The sequence below is a fragment of the Mixophyes fleayi genome, chromosome 2 (assembly GCF_038048845.1).
Source record: "Mixophyes fleayi isolate aMixFle1 chromosome 2, aMixFle1.hap1, whole genome shotgun sequence".
Taxonomy (NCBI): domain Eukaryota; kingdom Metazoa; phylum Chordata; class Amphibia; order Anura; family Limnodynastidae; genus Mixophyes; species Mixophyes fleayi.
In genome coordinates this window covers 165517319-165538863 of record NC_134403.1, presented here as the reverse complement: position 1 = coordinate 165538863, position 21545 = coordinate 165517319, and the positions used below count along the sequence as shown (strand labels likewise).

At 37.5% G+C, this 21545-nt stretch overlaps 1 protein-coding gene across 3 annotated transcripts in view; it reads right to left on the bottom strand.

The window, feature by feature from the left end:
• BBX (BBX high mobility group box domain containing) overlaps window positions 1-21545 on the bottom strand; it is a 50765-nt gene that overhangs the window by 6847 nt on the left and 22373 nt on the right. For 2 of the 3 annotated variants that reach the window (XM_075194909.1, XM_075194908.1), the window contains 11 exons: window positions 19941-20050; window positions 18375-18455; window positions 17627-17707; window positions 17159-17239; window positions 16579-16659; window positions 11100-11901; window positions 9505-9634; window positions 7176-7324; window positions 4911-5000; window positions 2528-2719; window positions 820-1009 (listed from right to left, as the gene is read on the bottom strand). In XM_075194909.1, coding sequence (XP_075051010.1) covers window positions 820-1009; window positions 2528-2719; window positions 4911-5000; window positions 7176-7324; window positions 9505-9634; window positions 11100-11901; window positions 16579-16659; window positions 17159-17239; window positions 17627-17707; window positions 18375-18455; window positions 19941-20050 — 1987 coding nt within the window. The remainder of the gene's footprint in view (window positions 1-819; window positions 1010-2527; window positions 2720-4910; window positions 5001-7175; window positions 7325-9504; window positions 9635-11099; window positions 11902-16578; window positions 16660-17158; window positions 17240-17626; window positions 17708-18374; window positions 18456-19940; window positions 20051-21545) is intronic. The other variant, XM_075194910.1, reaches the window with a different exon arrangement.

Below are 21545 nucleotides of genomic sequence, written 5' to 3'. Positions count from 1 at the left end.
AAATAAATAAATACAAACATACTTGCCCAAGTACAGGAACAATGCTAAGCAATCCAGCACAACACTATTTATATCTATCTATCTATATATATATATATATACACACACACACACACACACACACACACATACTTTTGCACTTTTCTGAACTTGTAAGTTATAGTGGATGTACCCAAGTAGCGTAGAGCGGCCTTTCATAACTTGTTATATAAATGAAACTGCAAATCACAGCAAATGCTTACCAAGTACCCTTGTGTCTGTCACGGTATACCAATTATCTCCTAAAATGTATCCATTTATTCAAAGCTCCCACTATTGTACACAAATGTGCAGAAGACAGCCCCTTTTGTCTTTATTTTAAAACTCTTCTAATTTGTGTTAGTATAAGTTTAATTCTTCATTAATACATTGAACTGTTAATTTAAGATACATATGAAAAAAGGTGGATACCCTAGCTAAACTGCTTGAATGAATGTGATTATCTGGAAGGCTCAGAGGCAGTCGAGTAGGACGCCACCTTATTGGATGTGAATGTCATGTATTGGTTCATATCCACTCATTTGATGCCATCCTCTGCCAGACAGACCAAGCTGCTGCTGAGCCTTTCAGTCTATTGCCATGAATAATGCACTAATGGACTGTCCATCCCATTTAACAGACAGAAGTACTCCTTGAATCTGGATACAAGGGTGCATGTTCCAGAATTTGAGAAACCTTGATTTACACAAAACAAAGATAAAAAGGCAGCTCAGCATTCTACAAGCCCATAATAAATAAGCATTCTTTTTAGCTGTGTTAATCTGTAAAGACATATCTAACCTGTGAACATTTTCCATTGCTGCTACCTCGGCCAGAGCAGCCAGACTAAAAAAAGCAGACACAGCCGGCATGTCTTGGGTAATACTGCAATTCTGATCAACGCCAGATTCTTCAGAGATTGTTAGTTCTGCTCTGCAAGTTCCCTCCATACCGCAGCTGTTCTGATAACTATTTGGGGGAATGTTTCCATCTGTAAAGAAACAAAAAAGACACATAAGATTTCATTGTGTACCTATCATTATAGAGCTTCAACATACTGTGCAAGACATATTTAAACGTTGATATTGATGTACACATTAGAAAGATTTGCAAATCTAGGATTTTATTTATCATTTTGTTATTTTGTGACTCCTCCTTAAAATTATAAAAGGATTTAAGTACTATAGGGTGTTTCCACCTTTAGATGACTTCAGTTTATTGCCTTCTACATGCTCTCTCCTGTGATTTCAGCTGCACTTTTCAGCAATATATTTACATCATGAGTCAGAGTAGTTTCTTTCATTGCTATTAGCTGCATATGGATATAACTTTATTCAATGCAAAAACCAGAAGAACTGGGTTGTATCTCAGGGCAAAATAAACAAGTCTGCCAAATGATATTAAAGTAAAAATTAGAAGGCGGCATGCACATGCCAATAAATTAAAGTCATGTAGAAGTGCCCACTTAAAAGGCGAGCACTAGAATTGGTGACAAAAATCTACAACCCACAATAAATCAGAAAATATGTTAAAGAATATGTATTTTAATTCTAGTTCACGGACACAGCATATTAAAATGAACTTCTCTTTTCCAACATTTGTTTTCAATATCTGAAAGTAGTTCTTTCTGCAAGAAAAGCTGGGCACATCCACAATCACTACGATCCTTGTGTATGAGAGCTGAGCAACAGGAACACTGACCAATTTGGTTACTTTGGTAGATGCCCAAACTAAATGAGATCTGGCCATTTGGTACACTGAGCATCCAGATCACTTCTCTAGGCCCACTATTATGGTGAGAAGATGACCACACACTGGCTGATTTACCAAATATCTTGATGACCCTACTGCTTTTATTATTATTAATTATATAGCGCAAATTATATTGTATAGCGCTGTACAGAGAATATGAAGTCCTTTAATCCGATCCCTACCCCACTGGAGAACACACAGTCTAGGGTCCATTTGACCGTCAATTAATCTACCAGCATGTTTTGTGTGGAAGGAAACCCACGCAAACACGGGGAGAACATATAAACTCAGAACAAACAGGGCCCTGATAAAATTATCAATTGGAATTGCAGTAATTTTTTGTCCATACGTACAGCAATATTGGACCAACTGTGATATCACAGTGTGTGTGTCCAGCATTAAATGGCATGCTATGATATAGAAAGGTTTAGATTACTTATTAGTTCTTTTTTCCCAACCTGTGAGTACAATATTTGCAACACAGAGCAGCAGCAAACTTTCATGCCAACTTGAATAATGTGCACATTATTTGCTTAATTCTACAGACGAAAAAGTCTAGTCCAGGATCTTCAAAAACTTACATTTGGAGTACATTATAATCTGGATCTTCAAAATGTCAACATGTAATATCTACACAGGTAAGGTACAATTCCTCTATTTTCGGATTGTGTTAGAAATTTTCTTTTTACTACAGTAATTTTGGATGTGACAGATATTTTAAAACTTTTTTTTTTTTTAAAGTAAACTTCATTCTTACCTAAAAGCTGACCTACTGAAAGAGGCTGACAATCCATAGATCTAACTAGGTGCGTAATTTTAGTTTTTCTTGCTTTTCTCTTCTGACTTCCAACCAAAGGTTCATGAATCGCTGTAGGTTCTGGAATGTGAGGTACAGAACTGGAGCCGTCCCTCGGTGAACTATCACTTGTGGTGTTGTCTTCTATTATGGCTAGAAGACAACATATAATCCGCATTATCCTCTATAAAATATAAGTGACAGTAATATATGGATAATGCACAATTTACTGTAAAATACAAGGAGATTAAAAGCCACAGAGGAGATTTGAGACCATATAAAAGCACAAAGCTGCAAGACGAGGAAACTCCGTGATGACTTCTAATATACTTTTTATTTTACGATAAGGAGGTAAATGATTCCTTATCATAGTGGCTTGTGTAAAGTGATCCTCATAGCCCGTTGTGTTTTACCTGCACTGATAGTTATGCATTCCATTATAGAAGACTTCCAAAAGGAATCATGTGATGCAAGTGGCCATTCAACACAGTACCAAGTCTGGTCCAGCACTTCTATTTACTGCTTTCTTAGAAGCTATTAACGTCACTCCTTGTAGCTAGGCCTTCCTTCCTTATAAATCACATTAGGGGGTATGTTTACCACCATAACGTTATTTAAACTAAGTATAGAACGTAACTTCATTTAGTAACCTGTTACTGAAAGATTTTCTGTCTTTCTTCATGAAAAGGTTTGACAAATTGTATGTGGGCTGTTTGGTGTCAGATGATGTTCAGTGTAAACAAAGGTGAAGCTATGCATTCGGTGTGAATCCTAAATAATGTATACACAGCAATTCCTTTATGGTGAGGGACCTATGAGATATAGCGGACCACAGAACATCCAACATCATACCCAATAGTACATTCAAAGATAAGATGTATTAAGAAAAATCCTCTCTCTATATAATACACCAAGTTCTGTTAATATATGTATAAACTCAATTAAATAATATCTATATAAATAGGTGAGTTGATGTCATGAAAAGCGTTCATTAGGAATATTTGTGCATTATAAGGAATATTTGAGCACTATAAGGAATAACACACACCCTACTGTAAATTATTATGGATTTTAGACATAACCTCTGATTTCTGTGAACTGTATAAAAGCTCTTTACCTTCAGCCTCTTGCTTTCATATAGTCACATTGGTAATCATAATTACACTTATATACTGGATAGTGCACTATATACTGCAAATAATTTGTATAAATATTTAAGTATATCTCTTTTCAGATGTTTTCATTATCAGAAATCCACAGAGGACAAAAGGATAAAAATGCCTTTGTCTTAAAGAGGCTCCCCACAAAATTACACGGGCGTCTCTCCTGCATGTTAGTACTATTAGAACCAAGTGCACTGGATCTTGTAGAGGCAAATGTATTAGCTTATGTTGAATCTGTTAGAGATGGCAAAAGGACAGATCCATCAGGTTCTTATATTAAAAATAAGAATAGAAAAAAAAAAAAAAAAGATTTGAAAAATATATATATATGTGTATAAAAAATATATACAGTTTGCATTCAGAGTCTTATAATGCAAACAAATGTAAAAGAAACTACAAAGTATAGGTATTGTTATACTCCTAGAAATGTTACAAAAAGCAGAATCTTGAAAAAATAACTTGACAATAACAATGGTGGGAATTTGATGTTATTTGCCAATATATAATGGGACTATGCGGATACCACAAAATGCAGCAATGCAATGTATGGAACTCCAGCAAACGACTAAGGGCCTGATTTTGAGTTAGGAAAGCAAAGAAAAGGAGCAAATTTGCACGTTGGCAGTACCATGTAGCATTAGGGGGGGGAGGTAAATCAAGTCTTTGGGGCATATTCAATTCCGATCCCGATCCGCGGGATCTCGCCGAAACGGCCGCGAACCTAATCCGCGGTACCGCAATAACGTGGATTTTCATTCGCAGCCCATAGGGCTGCGTACGAAAATCCGCGTTATTGCGGTACCGTATTACCGGCAGTACTGCGCATTTTCCCCGGTAACGCGCGTTACCGCGGATCGGATCTGAATATGCCCCCTTGTGTGTTACATGAAAAAACAACCAGTATTTTCCTTGCATGCAAAAATATAAGTGAATTTATACTCCTTGCATTGTAACATGTTTTTTCCAGGTGTAAATATGCTTCTTGTTTTTGCTCTTCTCCTAACTCAAAATCAGGCCCTGAGTGAGTAACTATTCTAAAAAAAAAAAAAAAAAGTAGCATTCCCAGTAAAAAACAAACATCCGGTTTAACAATCAACAATGAGATTTTTTTTTTATAACTAAAAAATTACAGATATAAAAAGTGTAACATTGACTGTAAATTTCATTAGAAATTGAAATACCTTTATCGGATATGCTTTGCTTTTCCTTTTTAGTTTTGTATTTGCTTACAATTTTGTGAAACAGGTTCTTCTTCTGTGACTGTAAAGGACCTGTCATAAGATAACAGAAGATCACATATTAATCACAAATATTTTACCATCCTCTCTTTAATGGAAAGGAGCCAGGTATGACTTATGTTTCACCACCAATACTAATACAGGTATTTTGGTTTTGTGTGCCCTTATTTTGAATTAATAATACAAACTATAAACTTAAAAGGAGCTAAGCACCATAAATAATGCATATTAAAACACATTATTACATTTTGACATAAATCATAGAGGTAATATAATTGTGAGATTTTGTAAAAAACAAAAACAAAAAAACAAACAGTATAACAAACTTACAGAGAAATTGTCCTAATTGGGAAAAAAAAAAAAAAAAAAAGCAAAAGCGTTGTTTTCATAGTGTCTGGTACATTATATGTACAAGAGAAATAAAATTAGTGTGCTGTGCTGTTTCCCCAGCACTGCACGAGATATAGCAGGACAGAGGACCACCCAACACACCCTCCCTCTACCCTGATCAATGCCTGAGTCAAGATGGCGGCGACTAGCTGGGAATTTATAGGATCCGAGTATCGCGAGATCTGACAGCGGGATTATGACTCAGAGCCTCGGTTTCAGTTTTGCAATTGGCGGGAATACCCGGATCTGTCTCGGATCCGGCTCGGATCGGCAACGTTCGGGTGGCCTCGGATTTCAGATATCCGAGCCCGCTCATCTCTAAAAATTAGCGATTTTTTTATGCTCCCTCAGCCCAAGAGGCAATATAGAGCATTGGCCTGCCTTCTGAGCTATGCTATTATAATTATAAATTATAAAGCTATTATAATTCCCTTTCCTCAAGTGTGCTCGTGGTGCTGTGTAGCTGAAGGAAGGCCGGTGTGAACATAGTGCACACAGTACAAACTGCGTAGTGGAACTAGTCCACCAAAATCTTGTGTTGTAGAGCCTAATAAGGGCAAACCACCATGGTCAAGTACACATAGGTAGAAACCATCTTTTTTTGAAAACAAGGTAACGCCTTGTCCCTATGGGACATGAGATACAGAGACTGGTGCGACAGATCCTGCAGCTGCGACAACAGGTAGGAGAAAGATATCTTCCCGATATACTATATATACACACTAATAAAACCCTAACCTAACTAATAAACTACTTAATGTACATGTGTATAAAAATAAAATAGAATAAGATATTTAATATCATATTTTATTTATATTATATGAATATCTAGTATTATTATTATAAAATCAATATATAAATCAAAAGTTTGGATCCAGAATATGTATTATGTGCATTGTAAAACACATACACTCAAAATTAAATTAGAAAGGTCCAATAAACCCTCTAGAAATCACATTATGTACATAATCTTCAGCCAAAAGTCTATGTCAAAATAATGCGATTTATTTTAGGAAAACTGCTCACAGAAAAATCTGCATTATTGAAAAGAATCATAACAATCACAGATAACTAAACTTGAAATGCTCAACCTTGCATCTATATTTTGTATTCTGCTGAGCTATTGTTCTTGTGAACATCATCATCCACCCAAATATTTTCAGCTCTGAAAACCTCTTAAAACATTTAATATACAGATGTAGACTGTGTCAAATTGCCTTCTAGATCTGGGGGATTTAGATAACATTTCTCATGCAGCCACTTTAAGGAAACACATCACATTATGTCAAGTCTGTTTACCAAAGAACAATATTGACATTCTCCGCAATAGATTTTTGTGCCACCACATAGCAGATCAGAAAATTATATGTGAACCACACCCGCAAACACTCACCCATGTACTGTGCTTTGTGAATTAAGTTACTATGTTTGCATCCTAGATTCAGTTAATGAATCAGTAATGTCTGATGTCTGAGTGGAGGTAACCATCAGTCATTTGCTAATTATTTATTAATCGGTAGCATCTATAGTTCAATGTAAACGGTGTTTCTCACTGCAACCTCATAAATTTACAATGACTTAACGGGAAACCATGTGGTTAGCCATGGTATTGCAAGTTAAACGAATACATGGTTAGTTGTTTAAAAGTTAAGGCAACTCCTTTAGAAATCATACTTTATGGGCTATGCAATGGTGGCAGAATCACCCAGCTTTAAAAGATAATTTGGGAGTGCTTTTGGCCCTTCAATATATGCATCAGCAAATTATATAAAAAAACAAGCAAACACTATAATGAACACAATAATGATGGGTCTCTACTTTTGTTTGCTTTCTGTTGCTCAGCTTGTCCATTGCTCATCTTTCTTTTCTTTCTCTGAAGTGAAGCGTTTTTCCGGTCAAATGTAACTGGACTGTACTGAGGAAGGCTATTGAATTTCTTCTCAAATTCTTCTTCCAGCTTTGCCAAGCTGCAATCCAAAAACAGACAAAAATAATATTAACAAAATATTAAATTCCTTATGGCTATAGCTGCAGAATTGCAAGTGACTAAAAAAAATGGTAGAGCTGCCACGGATTCTGAATAAGGAGATTGCAGCCTGGGGAGCCGCCCCAGTCTCCACTTACATTGAAGTGGAGCGACACAGAGATCTTCCCGAAACCATCCCGGGAAAGACGAGGCAAGTCCCTTAGAAAAAAGAATAAACACACCTCTCTACACTAAGACCTGCCTTGTTCATCTGGAGAGACAGGAAAAAGACACGAGGGAAGGAGGAGCCATGTTGTATACCTCAGGAGTCGTTTCCTTTTACGGTCTCTGTTCAGCTAAGCAAGGAGTTAATCCATTTTGAGGGTTGCCAGGGAGCCAGAGGAGGGAAAAGTTACTTTTTATAGCAAAATGAATGTTAGGGAATTCTATTCTATTCATAGTAATATTAATTAGCTCTTAACTCTAGAGTTATATGTTGTGTGTAAGGACAAAGGGAAGTAATCACTGTGGATCTGAGCAATGTTTATGGATTAATCATTAATACGACTGATACAGCATCCTTGTACTAATTCACCCATCCTCTTACAAACATTGCTATACAGACAGATGTTTAAAGGAATTCTAACTGTTGATGCCAGGGAACCTATTCAACTTAATTTTACATTATCCAAACTATTCAGGGTAGAGAATCTGAACATATTCTACAAAGTGATTGCAAGACTCTGCTCAATGTGAATTTGTGAAATGGAACTGCTCAATGTGGTTGTGTATGCAACAATACAATGCAAAATTCCCCATTTATGGATCATATATACCTAGCACGTGTCAGGATCTATTATGTAGTCTATGTCCAAATTGGAAGCAGAGTACATTTACAGATTGAAAACTTTGGCACCATTAGGACTTAAGACTTTGATATAAAGATGCTTTTATACATATTTACATTTTAATTTTTAATAGTTTAAAAGAAAAATATCATTTTATTTTATTACAATCTGGCTTTTTAATTGTATTTATGCACACTAACCTAATATGATAGAGGAGAATTATAACTCTTTTTTCAACTGTTTTAGTATAGCAATTAAGCAATTTTAAAGTTTTTGGAAATATCAATAAAGTTGTTTGAATTTTAAAACTATAAAAAGGAGGCAAAAGATAGATGACATCTATCCTTGACAAAGTCCAAAAGGATGAAACGCGTCGGGTACAGGCTACACTGAGGGCGATTTTTGACCCATTCAGGCTTCCGTACGAACAGGAAGTAGTTTGTGATCCACCTGTGTTCCAGAAACCTCCGGACAGAGGAGGACGCACCGAGTGAACGAACACTCAGGGAAAGTATAGGGTAAGAATTCCTTCGTTTCCACTGCCGAGTGCCTAGCACCTTACAAAAACACTCTCACATCAAAGTAGCATAAACATGTTTCAATTGTGTGTCTTTTGGTTTATTATTTATGTGTGCATAGATCAAACAATACTGATATAGTGTCCCATGCGCTTATTATTTGAAACTACTTGGTGTATAGAATACACTTTTTTAATTCAAGCAGCAGGGATACACTTAAAGGAGAAGCACAGATATTTTAAGTTATACATAATAGACTCATTACTGGGCACAAAAATAACTAAAAACAAATCATTAAACCATGGGACGGTCCCTGAAAATTAGCAGCAGCTGGCTAATGTGGTTATTATAGTCATAGTAACATAGTTGATGAGGTTGATAAAAAGACACCAGTCCATCAAGTTCAACCTATTTTGGATCTCCTGCGATCCTGCACTTATATTTGAAATTGATCCAGAGTAAGCAACCGCCAATCTGTTTCATTTGTGAAAATGCCCCAGACCCAATATTGAAGTCCTATTTTTACCCTATATCCACTACTATCCTTCATTTTAATTAACGGTCGTATCCCTGGATACACTTTTCCGCTAAAAACTTGTCTAACCCTTAAACATATCTATTGAATCTGCCATCACAACTTTCCCTAGTCAGATGAGGCAAGATATCCAAAAGCACAATACATTCTAAAGAGTATGCATCCCTGCCCAGCGAACTGTAATTGTAATCGTCTGTGTTTGTCAGTAAAGCTTTCAAATAAGTTATACTAAGGTTAAGGGTTTTTTATTTGTTAACTAAAACATCTGCAGTTCATGTACCCAACAGTTCCTTCCTCCTTCGGTTTTATTTTCTTCAGTTTCTTATTTCCACTTTGATTAAAGGCCCAATTGTCATCATTCCAACAGCCCTCATGATCAGATGAGCCACCTTTCCCTGGATTTCTTTTACCTAAAAATCAATGAAATTGAAAAGTGATTAAAACTTAACCTATATATTCACAGCATATTATTTATATCATCTATATTCCAGAAGACGACTTCAATGCCGATACTATAGGACATCTATATATATATATCTATATCTATATGTGTATATAACACACACAGACATGATCATGTACAAAGTCCAAAACAGCTGATGAGCATCACAGAATACTCTTTGGTTGTGCTGTGCTCCTCAATATACACAGCTATGCCGAAATTTACACCAAAGCTCATAGGAAGCTAGATGGAAGAGATTGCACCAGCCAGAGGACATTACTAGATTTGTGGAGAAAGATTATTGAAATGAGATTAGAGGATAGCAACAAAACATAATCAACATTTATTTATATAGCGCCAGCAAATTCGGTAGTGCTTTACAATTGGAACACTTCACAATGAGCCTTTCATAGAATTTGAGGGCTCAGGGGAAACATAGATGAACTGACAGAGCCACAGAGTCGCAAGTGTATTAGCAAGATACAATTATGGATCCCGGGATCTTGTGTCGTAAGGGGAAGTCTTGTTCACTCTAAATGCCAAAAAGTCTAGGTTTATTGATTCCCAGACTTCTATGAGCTTCAGAAAATCACCAGCATGAGGAGACCATTCTACTGGGTTAGGCATAGTCAAGTCAGGTAATCTGAAACCCAGTTCTCAGATTTTTTTCACCCATCACACAATGCTCGATACCTCCCTCATTGCCTGGGGACCAAAGCTGCCCCCTTATATGTTTAGATATGCTACTGTGGTTGCACTGTCCATCAGGAGATTTTTCTGGAGGGTATTGACTAAGGGCTACATAGCTCCTCAGATGGAACAGAGGAGGCACACAAGTAATTTAGTATGGCATTTTGCACAGATGTAGCTATCTACAACCAAAGGTTTTGTCCCCATTCTTCTTCTGGATTGCTGCACCAATATTTAGCTATGCTAGCTAGGTATTTTGGACATTGAGGACTGTACACAGGTTGTGGAAAAAAAATATAAAAAAAAAATGCAGAGGATGGCTTTGACACTGAACATGTCCTCTGCAATAAACAGAGAAACTCACATGTACAGGTGGTTCTACACTATTCAATTGGGAGTATGCAGGCGGTATTCTCTGGCAACCCTCAACCTAGCTAAACTCTTGTTAGTTGTGTGTTACTCCTGGCAGGGTGCCATCATTAATCTTTCCCACTGTTTCCTGTGAAAAATGGATTGCACCGCATTGCTTTCCATAAGACTCCCCTGGACCTCAGACTCCCAGAAAACAAAGAGAGCAGGAAGCAGCCACCTCCTTCAGATGCAGTGCTGGTACAGCTGTTCACCAAGGACAGGTAAGTTATCCAATGACACTCTAAAAACCTGGAGGACTTTAAAACAGTAAGGAGTACACAGCTTTAATAGAAAAATAAATAAATTTGAGTGTACAAGCACATATTGCTTACCTCTGTCAACATTGGCTCGCAAAGTTGTCAACATTCCTTCAGAGACCAGAGTTTTATAAAGAGCCCCTTTACAGGCCCTCTCGGACTTCCTTGACCCACATGCCTCAATCTTTTTATTAGTGTCAAAATCCTCAGTTTTCAGCATTTCTGGCAAAAACAACATAGGGACATCTTCCGTAGGAGATAGTGGCTCTTCTTTTAGGTCTTCCTGTAATTCAGTAAGTGACTCCATGGCAGGTGTCGCAGTTATGGGCTCTGGTTCAAACAATTCTTTGGTTGTCTCTGCAGAGTTATCTTTCTGTACTCTTCTTTCTTTAGATTTTGTCTTTTTCTTTGTTGGCTTAAAGTCTGAGGCGTTATGTTTTGGACTAGCAGCAGAGCTTACTTTTTTGCTTGGGGAAACCGAAGGCATTTCGACACTCCAGTCTCCTTTTGCTACAGCTTCTATAGTGTACATGACACTTTCAATATCGGACTCTGACGACTGTCTTTTTTTACAGCTCTTCTTTGGAGACTCTTTCTCAGCAGCTTCATGGTCAGTTTTACTTTTCTTCTTTTTCTTTTTTATTTTGTCCTGTTTAAGGAGTCCATCAAAGTGTGCATCCAAATCCTCTGGGGAAGGTGACCTGTATGTTTTAATTTTAACATTGCTAAATCCTTCCACTTTGCAAACATTAGAACATTCTTTCTCGCTACTATCAATCATATCTTCATCCGCCTCCTCCACATTCAGAGCTTTCAGTTTCTCTGGATCTATATTTCCTGAAATTGCTATTTTCACGGCTTCTGAGGCCACACACATCTACAAAGAAATGGACAACGTGAGACAAAATCTACTGAAGCAACTCTAAGAGCAGCAATGCTATGACTATATTTTAAATAAGCACAACATGATTCTAAATATTGCAAAATGGTTTACAGATGAAACAAGCTCAAATAGTCCACTAATGTCATGTGATTCTGTTCATCTTTCTCATGCTGTGGCTTTAAGCAAATACATTACATAGAGTTAAAAAATTACGCTATTGGTTTCTCAAAGCATAATATTGAATTTCTCTGCAAACACCAGTTGGCACCTTGACAGAATCATACTACACATGTCATATAAATGAAAAGTATCCAGCACATGTGTACTGTGCTTTCTGAATCAAATCACTATGTTCACATTTGGGCTTAAACGTTTAAATTGACGGCATGTCGATCAGCTGAACTAACGGTCAGTGAATTGTAGGGAAAAAACCCCCCAAAGAAATACATACTAGGCACAATAATAGAGAACTGCAAGTGATTACTTCCGCTAAAACCACAGATGCTGCACTGTAAGAAAAACAAAAAAAAAATATAAAAATGCAGCACCCCTGACTAGGGCTCGTAAAGGTAAAACAGCTGCATGGGTATGGGGGCAAGATGCCACTACCACATTTTACTACTAGGTGCTAGTACTAGTACTTTAAGCTCTTATAACCAAATAATCCAAAAGATGTGCTGTAATATTTAAGACAGCACTAGTGGCTTTAGCAGAAGCCATTTACAAAGAGCAACCCTAATTAAAATAAATACATTTGTGGAATATTGAGCCAAAGCGTTAGAAAGAAAAGTACCCGTTTTTTGCTTTTAGCACATAGAAAGCTGTGACTTCCTTCACTTTGGCCCAGCACCCCACCAATTTATTCACAGGTTTTTAAATAGTGCATAGTTTAGTTAGGGTAATAACATAATTATTTATGACCTGTAGGCATATGCAACAGAGAGGTATTGACCCTGTTATAGACAATAACTGTTAGTGTAGGTACCCATCTAAGGGAGGTCACCTTTCTGTGGTATATGAAGTAGAAATTAGTCCAAATTTTTATCAAATTGTCATCTATTGTATAAGATTACAGCATCCAATACAGAAAATGGGATTTTAAGGCATGCTTTAAATCCCTTTATCTGAATCCAATGGGGGACACTAACACTGGGGTATACAGTACTGTGACATTGGGCACTTTCAAATATACTGGAAAACTCAAACTCCTCCCCCTTTTTAAAGATTAGCTCCTTCATAACCTTAGTACTTTATTAACAAAGCCCCAAAGGACAGAACCAGGAGTACAGAACAAGAGGAAGAGGACGTTCTCCAACGAGAACCAGAATCCTAACAAGGATAACAGTGTAAGAACAAAGAACCATAACAGAAACAGAGCATAAATGAAGGGAGTACAGTGTCCCCCACTTGATTCATAGAAAAGGATTTAACGCAAGTACAAAAACATACATCCATAGGGGACACCTCATAGAGAGGGTACACTCAGAAATTGTCGTACACACCTTACGTGCAATACAAGCATTTCTGGACACAAAGTATTAAAACAGTAGAAATTTGTAAAGGTGAGCACCAAAATCCAGGTGGCCGCCTGGCCCAGCTGCTTAGCAGACGCCCTGTGCCAAGAGGCACCAATCTAGTGAAATACATTACACTTACATTTTCAGGGACAAGCTGTCTTGTCACAATACAAGTCTGGCAAATTACTGAAGTAATCCACTGGCAATGGTTTGATTAGATGCTGACCAGTCTTTCATAGAATCATACTGTATCGTACCAACATATCATCTATTCTGTGTAAATCCCTGTTCTTGTGGAAGACGAGAAACGGGTATATATAGGACAAAGTCCCCAGTTCCGAAACTCTTCTGACTGAAGAGATAGCCAACAGGAAAACTGTAATGAATTTCAACTACACCAAACCAATGGGCTCAAAAGGAGAATGGTGCAACGCAGCAGATTTGGATCCCACTGAGCCACTTGAGGGGTATATGGAGGCTGCATATGCTTCACCCCATGCATAAAGGTCTGCACTTCAGGTTAAAAAGCCAGTTTGCTCTGGAGGGCTAAAACCTGGACCGTCAAACAGATTTAACTCCCCCTTACAAACCATAATGCAGGAATTGCAGCAACCAGTTCAGACTGAAAGAAGAGATAGGAAACCCTTTCAATTCATACCAAGAGATGTATATTTTCCAGATCGTGTGAAAACTCCATATCAGAAAAATCCTTGGTCTTAAGAATCATGGCTTCAACAGCCACACCATTAAAGTTAGCCAAGGTAAACTCTAGTGGAGGAAGGGGCCCTGACTGAACAGGTCTGGTCTCAGAGGTAGGCGACACCAGGCACTCTGCCATACTTAGGATGTCTGTATAGGATGTTTGTATACCATGAGAATTATTGGAACACCCAGTCTACCTCTACAGGAGTGAGCAGATATAGAAGTTGGAAGGTTCAACTGACATTAGAAATATCTTGGAGCAGAAGCATTCCACCACTTGGATCAACAGATGCTATCTTATCAACGTGTGGTTGACCCGACCTGACCACCAGAGACCCATTCCTCGGGATGCAAAGCCTGTCTGCTGACGAAGTCTACTTCCACGTTCTCTACCCCTGGCCTGATCTAAGAAGGCAATGATGTTCCTCCTAGATTGGAACATGTAAATACATTTCCTTGATGTCTATGACCACCATAAACTCGTTCCATTCTATGCAGTTGAGGAACAGCTTCAAGAACTCAATCTTGAACCTGTCTACCCTCGTCTGCATGTCCATGGATTTCAGGTTAAGAATAGGTCGGAAGGAAGCATCCGGTTTCTGGACCAGGGAATGGTTGGCGTAAAAACACAAACACTTTTGCTGTTTCGGGATGGGAATAACTACACCTGCCAAAATACTGAATAGCTTCTCTTAGGGAAAAACATTTTGCGCTGTTTCAAGGAAGATCCGCAACAAAGTATAGCCTGAGGATTTATTATGTATCTCCAGCTGACAATAACAATCATCCAAGCGTCTGATGGAATTGAATCACTGGCCCCAAAAATTAAGCAGAAGGGCTCCAACTTTGTGAGTCCCCGGGTGACAAGCCTGCCCTTCATGCTGATTGCTTTTCAGAGGACTTAGATGCCTATCTACCACTCCCAGAGACTTGAGGTTTGACCCTTGAGGGCTGACCACTTGCTTTCCCATAGGGACAAAAGGAATGAAACCTAAGACCCTAAGGCCTAGGAGCATTAACAGGAATAAATCTACTCTTTTCCCCCCTGTGGCCTGCGCAATGATTTTATCAAGTTCGGGAATGAACAGGACCACTCGAGTATGGGAGGGATTGTAGTGTCCTCTCGGACCCCAAGTCGCCTCCCAAGTTTGAAGCAGAGGCTGAAATTCTAGCCCAAATAGGCTCCAAATCAATGGCGGCTTCACCAAGATACTTGGAGTCCTCTCAGAAATGCTCCACCCAAGATAAGCAAATCCTATCTAGGTCTTTTCAACTCCATACATTCCACCAAAGTCCTTACCCATCTCTCCACAGCCTTATTAAAACAAGCTGAAGCTAAGCTGGGTCTAAGGGATGTCCCCACCACCATGTAAATGCTCTTGAGGGTGGCTTCAATTTTCCTATCCCTTAAGGTAGCAATATTCGGAATCGGAATTATGGTAGCTTTGCATATGTAAGCTATTGGGCAAAGATGTGGTTCAGGCCGACTCCACCATCTCAGTCACCGCCCTCTATACCACAATGTTCAAGTGCCCCCATGGAGAGAGAAATGCTGTTTTTTTGTTTTGTTCAAGCTTATTTTATTATTACTTTTTTTATTAGTGTTTAAATCGTTGGTGTCTAAAGTGTGGTCCTACATTCTTGTCCAGTACTATGTAAAGTCAGTGAACATGGTAATCGCATATCTCACAAAATTTGGGTGTGAGGACTAATTCAACCTCAAGATGGCACCATTTTTGGAAGAGCAGAAGTTTACACTTCAGGATAGGAAATGGCCATAGTAAGGGTGTTTTCTGTAATGTATGCAATAGGTGTGTTAATGTGCACAGCCTTGTGGGACAGTGCAGAAAAGAGATTAAATTCTGCAAAGCGTGATTACTGAAATAAGATTATGGGTTACATTTTTTGGAGTCCACGTGCCACAAAAAGGGCCGGACTTTCCAATAGTTCATTGCTGGTGGTCATTGGGTCCCATCGTTCTCTTCGGCACAGGAGTGTATTTCTAGGTGCACACCGAGTGTTATAATAAAAAGCTCACATGTAATAAAGAAAGTCCCATAGATGAGGCTAAATACGCTAATAGAACAATGGAAATTATATTTTGTTAATATTATTTATTAGTAAACATTGGTAGGAGGCTGGACTTTAATGTGACATTTACACTTTTGCACAGTGCGTCTCTTCAGATTCTCCCCCTGTCTGGACACAGAGGCGCACTTAATAGTCTGCGGGCGGGGTCTCCAAGAGTGGAGAGGAGGTGTGCACTGGATGGATAATCCAGACTCATCACTGCAAAACCAAGGTGTTTTCTGTTGTGTATCAGAGTACTGTATATGTTTCGAATTGTTACGGTTTTGTCTCTGGACCAATATTATTATTTTAGAACTAAAGACAGAATCACTACAGCATTCACTTCTAAGAAAGAGGTTCTGTTAAACATTACAGTTGTTACCTCTGCAAGCTGAAACAATGCTGACGTCCCACACTGCTTAGCCGATGCAGATGAATCGGAATGTGATGAGCTTGAGGAAATCTACACTCGAAACCAAACACATCAGTCATACAATGGAAAAAGAAAATCGTGAGATGTATTTACATATAGTTATCAAAATGCAAATGATGAAGTAAATATGTCTGATAGTGTGGCACCTCTTCAGCTAGCGCCTTAAATTGTGATTTGGAATGGGTCTGCAGGCAGACTGCGTCAGATAATTGCTGTCTGTGCTCACCCAATCAACATCCCTAAAACACTGCCTGCATATCCATTTACAGTACAATCATAATTCTGGTTACTGTGCAGGTATCCAAGTTAAGCTTCTTCCAATCTCAGGAGAATAACCAAAAATATTTGATATTTCCTTTTTAAGTACCAATTAATAGCTATTTCAAAAGTAATTTGGTAATAAAGATATATTATATAGATTATCAATACTCAATAGCTGTTGTGATATCTCAGCTGTATAGGAGTTATTTAAACCTTCAGTGACTTCAATAAACATGATGGACTGTGTTTCTTTATACTATTATGTTACCTCTGCTAAATGAAAAAGGGATGATTTTCCGCAGCATTTTGGTGGTTCAGGACTGTTAATCTGCAAAGTACTTGACGATATCTATGCAGCAAACAAAAAAAATACATTATGTGTGGAGAAAACATTATTTAAGAATGTATAGAAAAACACATTTGACACATATGGAAATAAATTTTAAAAAAAAAACACAGAAAGAAAAAAGTAAATAATTACTGATCTTCAATGATCGTGTCATACACAGAGACATGGTCACTCAGTTTCCTTTTACATTCACTGTGAGGAACACTACTAAATTCTTTAATGTAGTGGAATTACATAGGCAGTGTGGGGGATACACAAGGGTATTTGCATTTTAGCCATGGTGGTCTAAGTTATCGGGGGACTTTTTTGGAAAACTAAGTCTATGCTGGAGTTATATACACATACAGACATTTTGAACAAAATGCGTTACCCTGTCTTATTTCATACCTCGGCAAACTGGAACAGTGCAGACTTCTCACATCGCTTAGCAGGTATTGGGACATCTGAATTTGAGGTGCTAGAAGAAATCTGAATATAACACACATATATACTTATCAATAACTTGTCTGTATAAAGAGGTAGTACAATAATACATTTTTACAAAAATACAACATACACTATAGGTATTTGTGATCTATACATAATTTAAAAGTAGTACTATCAATTTTAGGGCTTTTTGAGCAACATATAAAATAATGCTTTTAATATTGCTGAACAGTTTAGAGCTATAGCCTGTAATTGATGGAATTACGTGAGTTGCAATACATTTTTCACACATAAGATCCTGGTTTTGGAACATCTACATTAAGTGCGAGTGCCAAAAATTCCAGTTTATGTGCTGCTCCCTCATGAGACTAGGCAGGTTTTCACTATTTAGCTCTGCGTTGGTTTTGAGAAGATCAACTTTTATTTTTATACTTATCTGTCCACTCAAGTGATATTTTTTGGGGGGGTGGATAGGGCTTTGTTTTGGTACTATAGTTGAGAAAATATTTTCAGGACAATATTTACTCAACTATGAATTGCGTGAATTACTATTCAAACGTGACATCTGTTCCAGTTGTAATACATCTTAAAAAATGTTGCAATGAGACAGATTAAAAAAAAAAAAAAAAAAAAAAAAGGTCTTGTGAATAATATATTGCTACTAATAGGCAAGTTAATAATACATATAATATGAATAGGGGTTTCATACCTCTGCAAAATTAATGTATGCAGATTTTTTAGTGGGCTGAAATGCGTTGGGCTCTGTTAACTGAACAACGTTTGAAGACACCTGTGCATATGAAGAAATGGAATGCTATTAGAGTGAAAGCTTAGGGACAACAGAACAATAGTAATTCCTGAATCTCTACCACTTTGGATAATTTAATTATTTCTACCAATCCTGTTCACTGTTCCAGCTGTTAACCACAATATTTTGACTAAGGATGCACTGGGATGGTGAAACTTTATACACCGGAGCAGTAGTCTCTGGACAGGGATTACCACTGGGAACTGTACCAGTGGAACTGTATCCCTGTCTGCGGACAGGGATTCCACAGGGATACCAAAGGTGAAGGTGTTGGAGCGATAATCTGGGCACTGAAGTGGAAGATAACATGGAGCCATGTATTAGTACAAGTAGGGTTGCTGACTAAAAGAACAGGTGCAGAGGATCGACAAGAGGTGCTTTAAATATAGTAGGCAACGAATAGATCTCCAATGAAGGAGGGGGGAGAGAGTAAGAGAATAAGAGGATCATGGGGGGGGGTATATTTACTAAACTGCGGGCTTGAAAAAGTGGAGATGTTGCCTACAGCAACCAATCTGATTCTTGCTGTCATTTTGTAAAATGTATTAAATAAATATCTAGTATCTGATTGGTTGCCATAGGTTGCACTTTTTCAAAACACGCAGTTTAGTAAATATACCCCCGGATCTCCACATGCACAGACCCAGAGGCAATATGGTGGCTGCCAGAAGACGAGTGCAGCGCCAGGTATGTAAGCGTGCCAGACCTAGGGTAAGGAAACAGAGTCCGGCGTCTGACAGCCTGATATATTAGTAGAATGTACTATAAAGGAAAGTAAAACAATGCAGTGTGAATATAAAAGGATGTTTGGAGGTGTGTTTGTACCACATTGAGTTTTTGTCAATGCAGCTTATTCACTTTTAATAATCTGGATGCTCATTTGAATATGTGTTATAGAGAAGACACTTAAACAGATTTGCAAAACATGTATTTGTAAGTGTGTTCCAGATGAGCTCATATCAGTATTATCAATTTTACAAGCACATGTGTACATACTTTAACAAGGTGTACAGATTTATAATACAAATCTTACATAACAGAGTATGGCAAAATCATAGGGGCGTATTCAATTAGGTCCAGAGATCGAAGTTACGCTTTGGAACGGCCGGCGAAGGTACTACGTGGTACCGTATTGCCTTATGTAATGCACAGCAACCGTGATCTCTCGACCTAATTGAATATGCCCCATATTGCTAAAGCATCATTAGTGCATACGTATCTAAAATCATATAGAATACAAAAGCCAGCCACCTATTATCTATTAACATCTATAGAATGTATCTCAAACACTTTGGCTCCTGCTGTTGCTGTCCAGCAATGTATTCGTAAATTAAAATATTTAAACGTCAATATTTTGAAATTCAACAGATATACTGAGGAAAACCTATGTATACATCCAAATGCAGCATACCATCTGTTTAATTTACTTGTATACCATAAATGCTGTAATTAACAGTGAATACTAACCTCGGTCACCGGATTTTCTACTTGTGCAGACATAGCTTGATCCCTGTGCGCAGTCAAGGCATGTTCACCAGCAAGAAGCAGCATACTAAGTCCTCCCATTTGTGTCGGATCTTGTGAATAAAAAAAACGTCAAGATAAGAAATTAAGGAAAAGTTAAATATTAATATTTAAATACCAGAGTGATGATAAATGGTTTATAGTTTTTCTACACTTTTTGCACCGTAATGTCACTGAAGTATTTAAACAGTTGGTTTAATATTGTCTGCTATTAAACATATAAAAACTCAGGCAGTGTATGCCTCCCCCTCATAATGATTTTCTACAGTCCATCTCGCAAAAGAGGCACCAGCCCTGCACTAGTCAGTCAGGGGCTGGTGTCCACTATGCCATCGGGATCCCATGCTTGTGGTCTCCATTTTAGTGGACGCCAGTGCTGGGGTATATTTACTAAACTGCATGTTTGAAAAAGTGGAGACCAATCAGATTCTAGTTATTATTTATTTAGTACATTCTACAAAATGACAGCTAGAATCTGATTGGTTGCTATAGGCAACATCTCCACTTTTTCAAACCCGCAGTTTAGTAAAAATATACCCCTTAGACTCTCTAGTGCAGTGGTTTGTTGAAAAATTTGGGGGGAGATAAAACACTGCTAATGTAATTTTTTATTATACTTTATACAGATTCCATACAAACTGCATGGCTATAGAAAGAAGTCCTCAGGCCAAACCTTTTGGATAGAATCAGCGGTAAAATAATTTGTGTCAGTTCCGATAGGCACATTGATCAAACAAGAAACAGTTTGCGCTATCTTGTCTATCACAACTAGGTCTAAGAAATGTGAATCTCCCTGCATTTGTGCAAACCGCCTATACTATAAAAAGACAGACGTTTTCACAATGAGGCACTCTCCGAGTTATATCTCTTATATAGAGGAAGTTTCTTTACAATTTAAAAAATATTAACCTTATTACATTGTATTAAGTTCTAGGATATCAAAAAATATTCACTAAATCAACCCACAGCAAAATATTAAAAGATATGTGAAAGGAAAAACATTGCATCCTTCTCCTTAAATATATTTCAAAAAAACATATTATTTCTATTAGTTTCTCACATAACATTCATGTCATTGTTCTATCCTTCCTATTATCAAACTTCTTACATCAATTCTTTCACTTTCATGTAACTATAACTGAAAGTGTAACATAGTAAAGAGACAAAGTACATGTGAGAAATGCGATTGAATTACAAACTGTATCACTGCACTCCTCTAATAGAATAATCATATATAACTTTATCTCTCGTGTCTCAGTTAGAAGGGAAAATAGGGATAACAGTGTACTTATAATCACAGATTCATAATATAGCCATTTTCATGGTATTGTAAATAAGAGTGTTCAAGAGCTTGTTGACTTTTAAAAACGAAACTCCTTATAAAACATGAAAATGAAAAGTGTTTTATTCCTGGGGTGTCAGTGTCATTTAGCAACATATACCTCTGAACTTTTTCTTAATGGTAGTCGCTTTATAGTATTATTATTATAATTATAATTTACCCTTATGCTGCATTTGGTTTATGTTTTATTTTAAAATATTGTATTA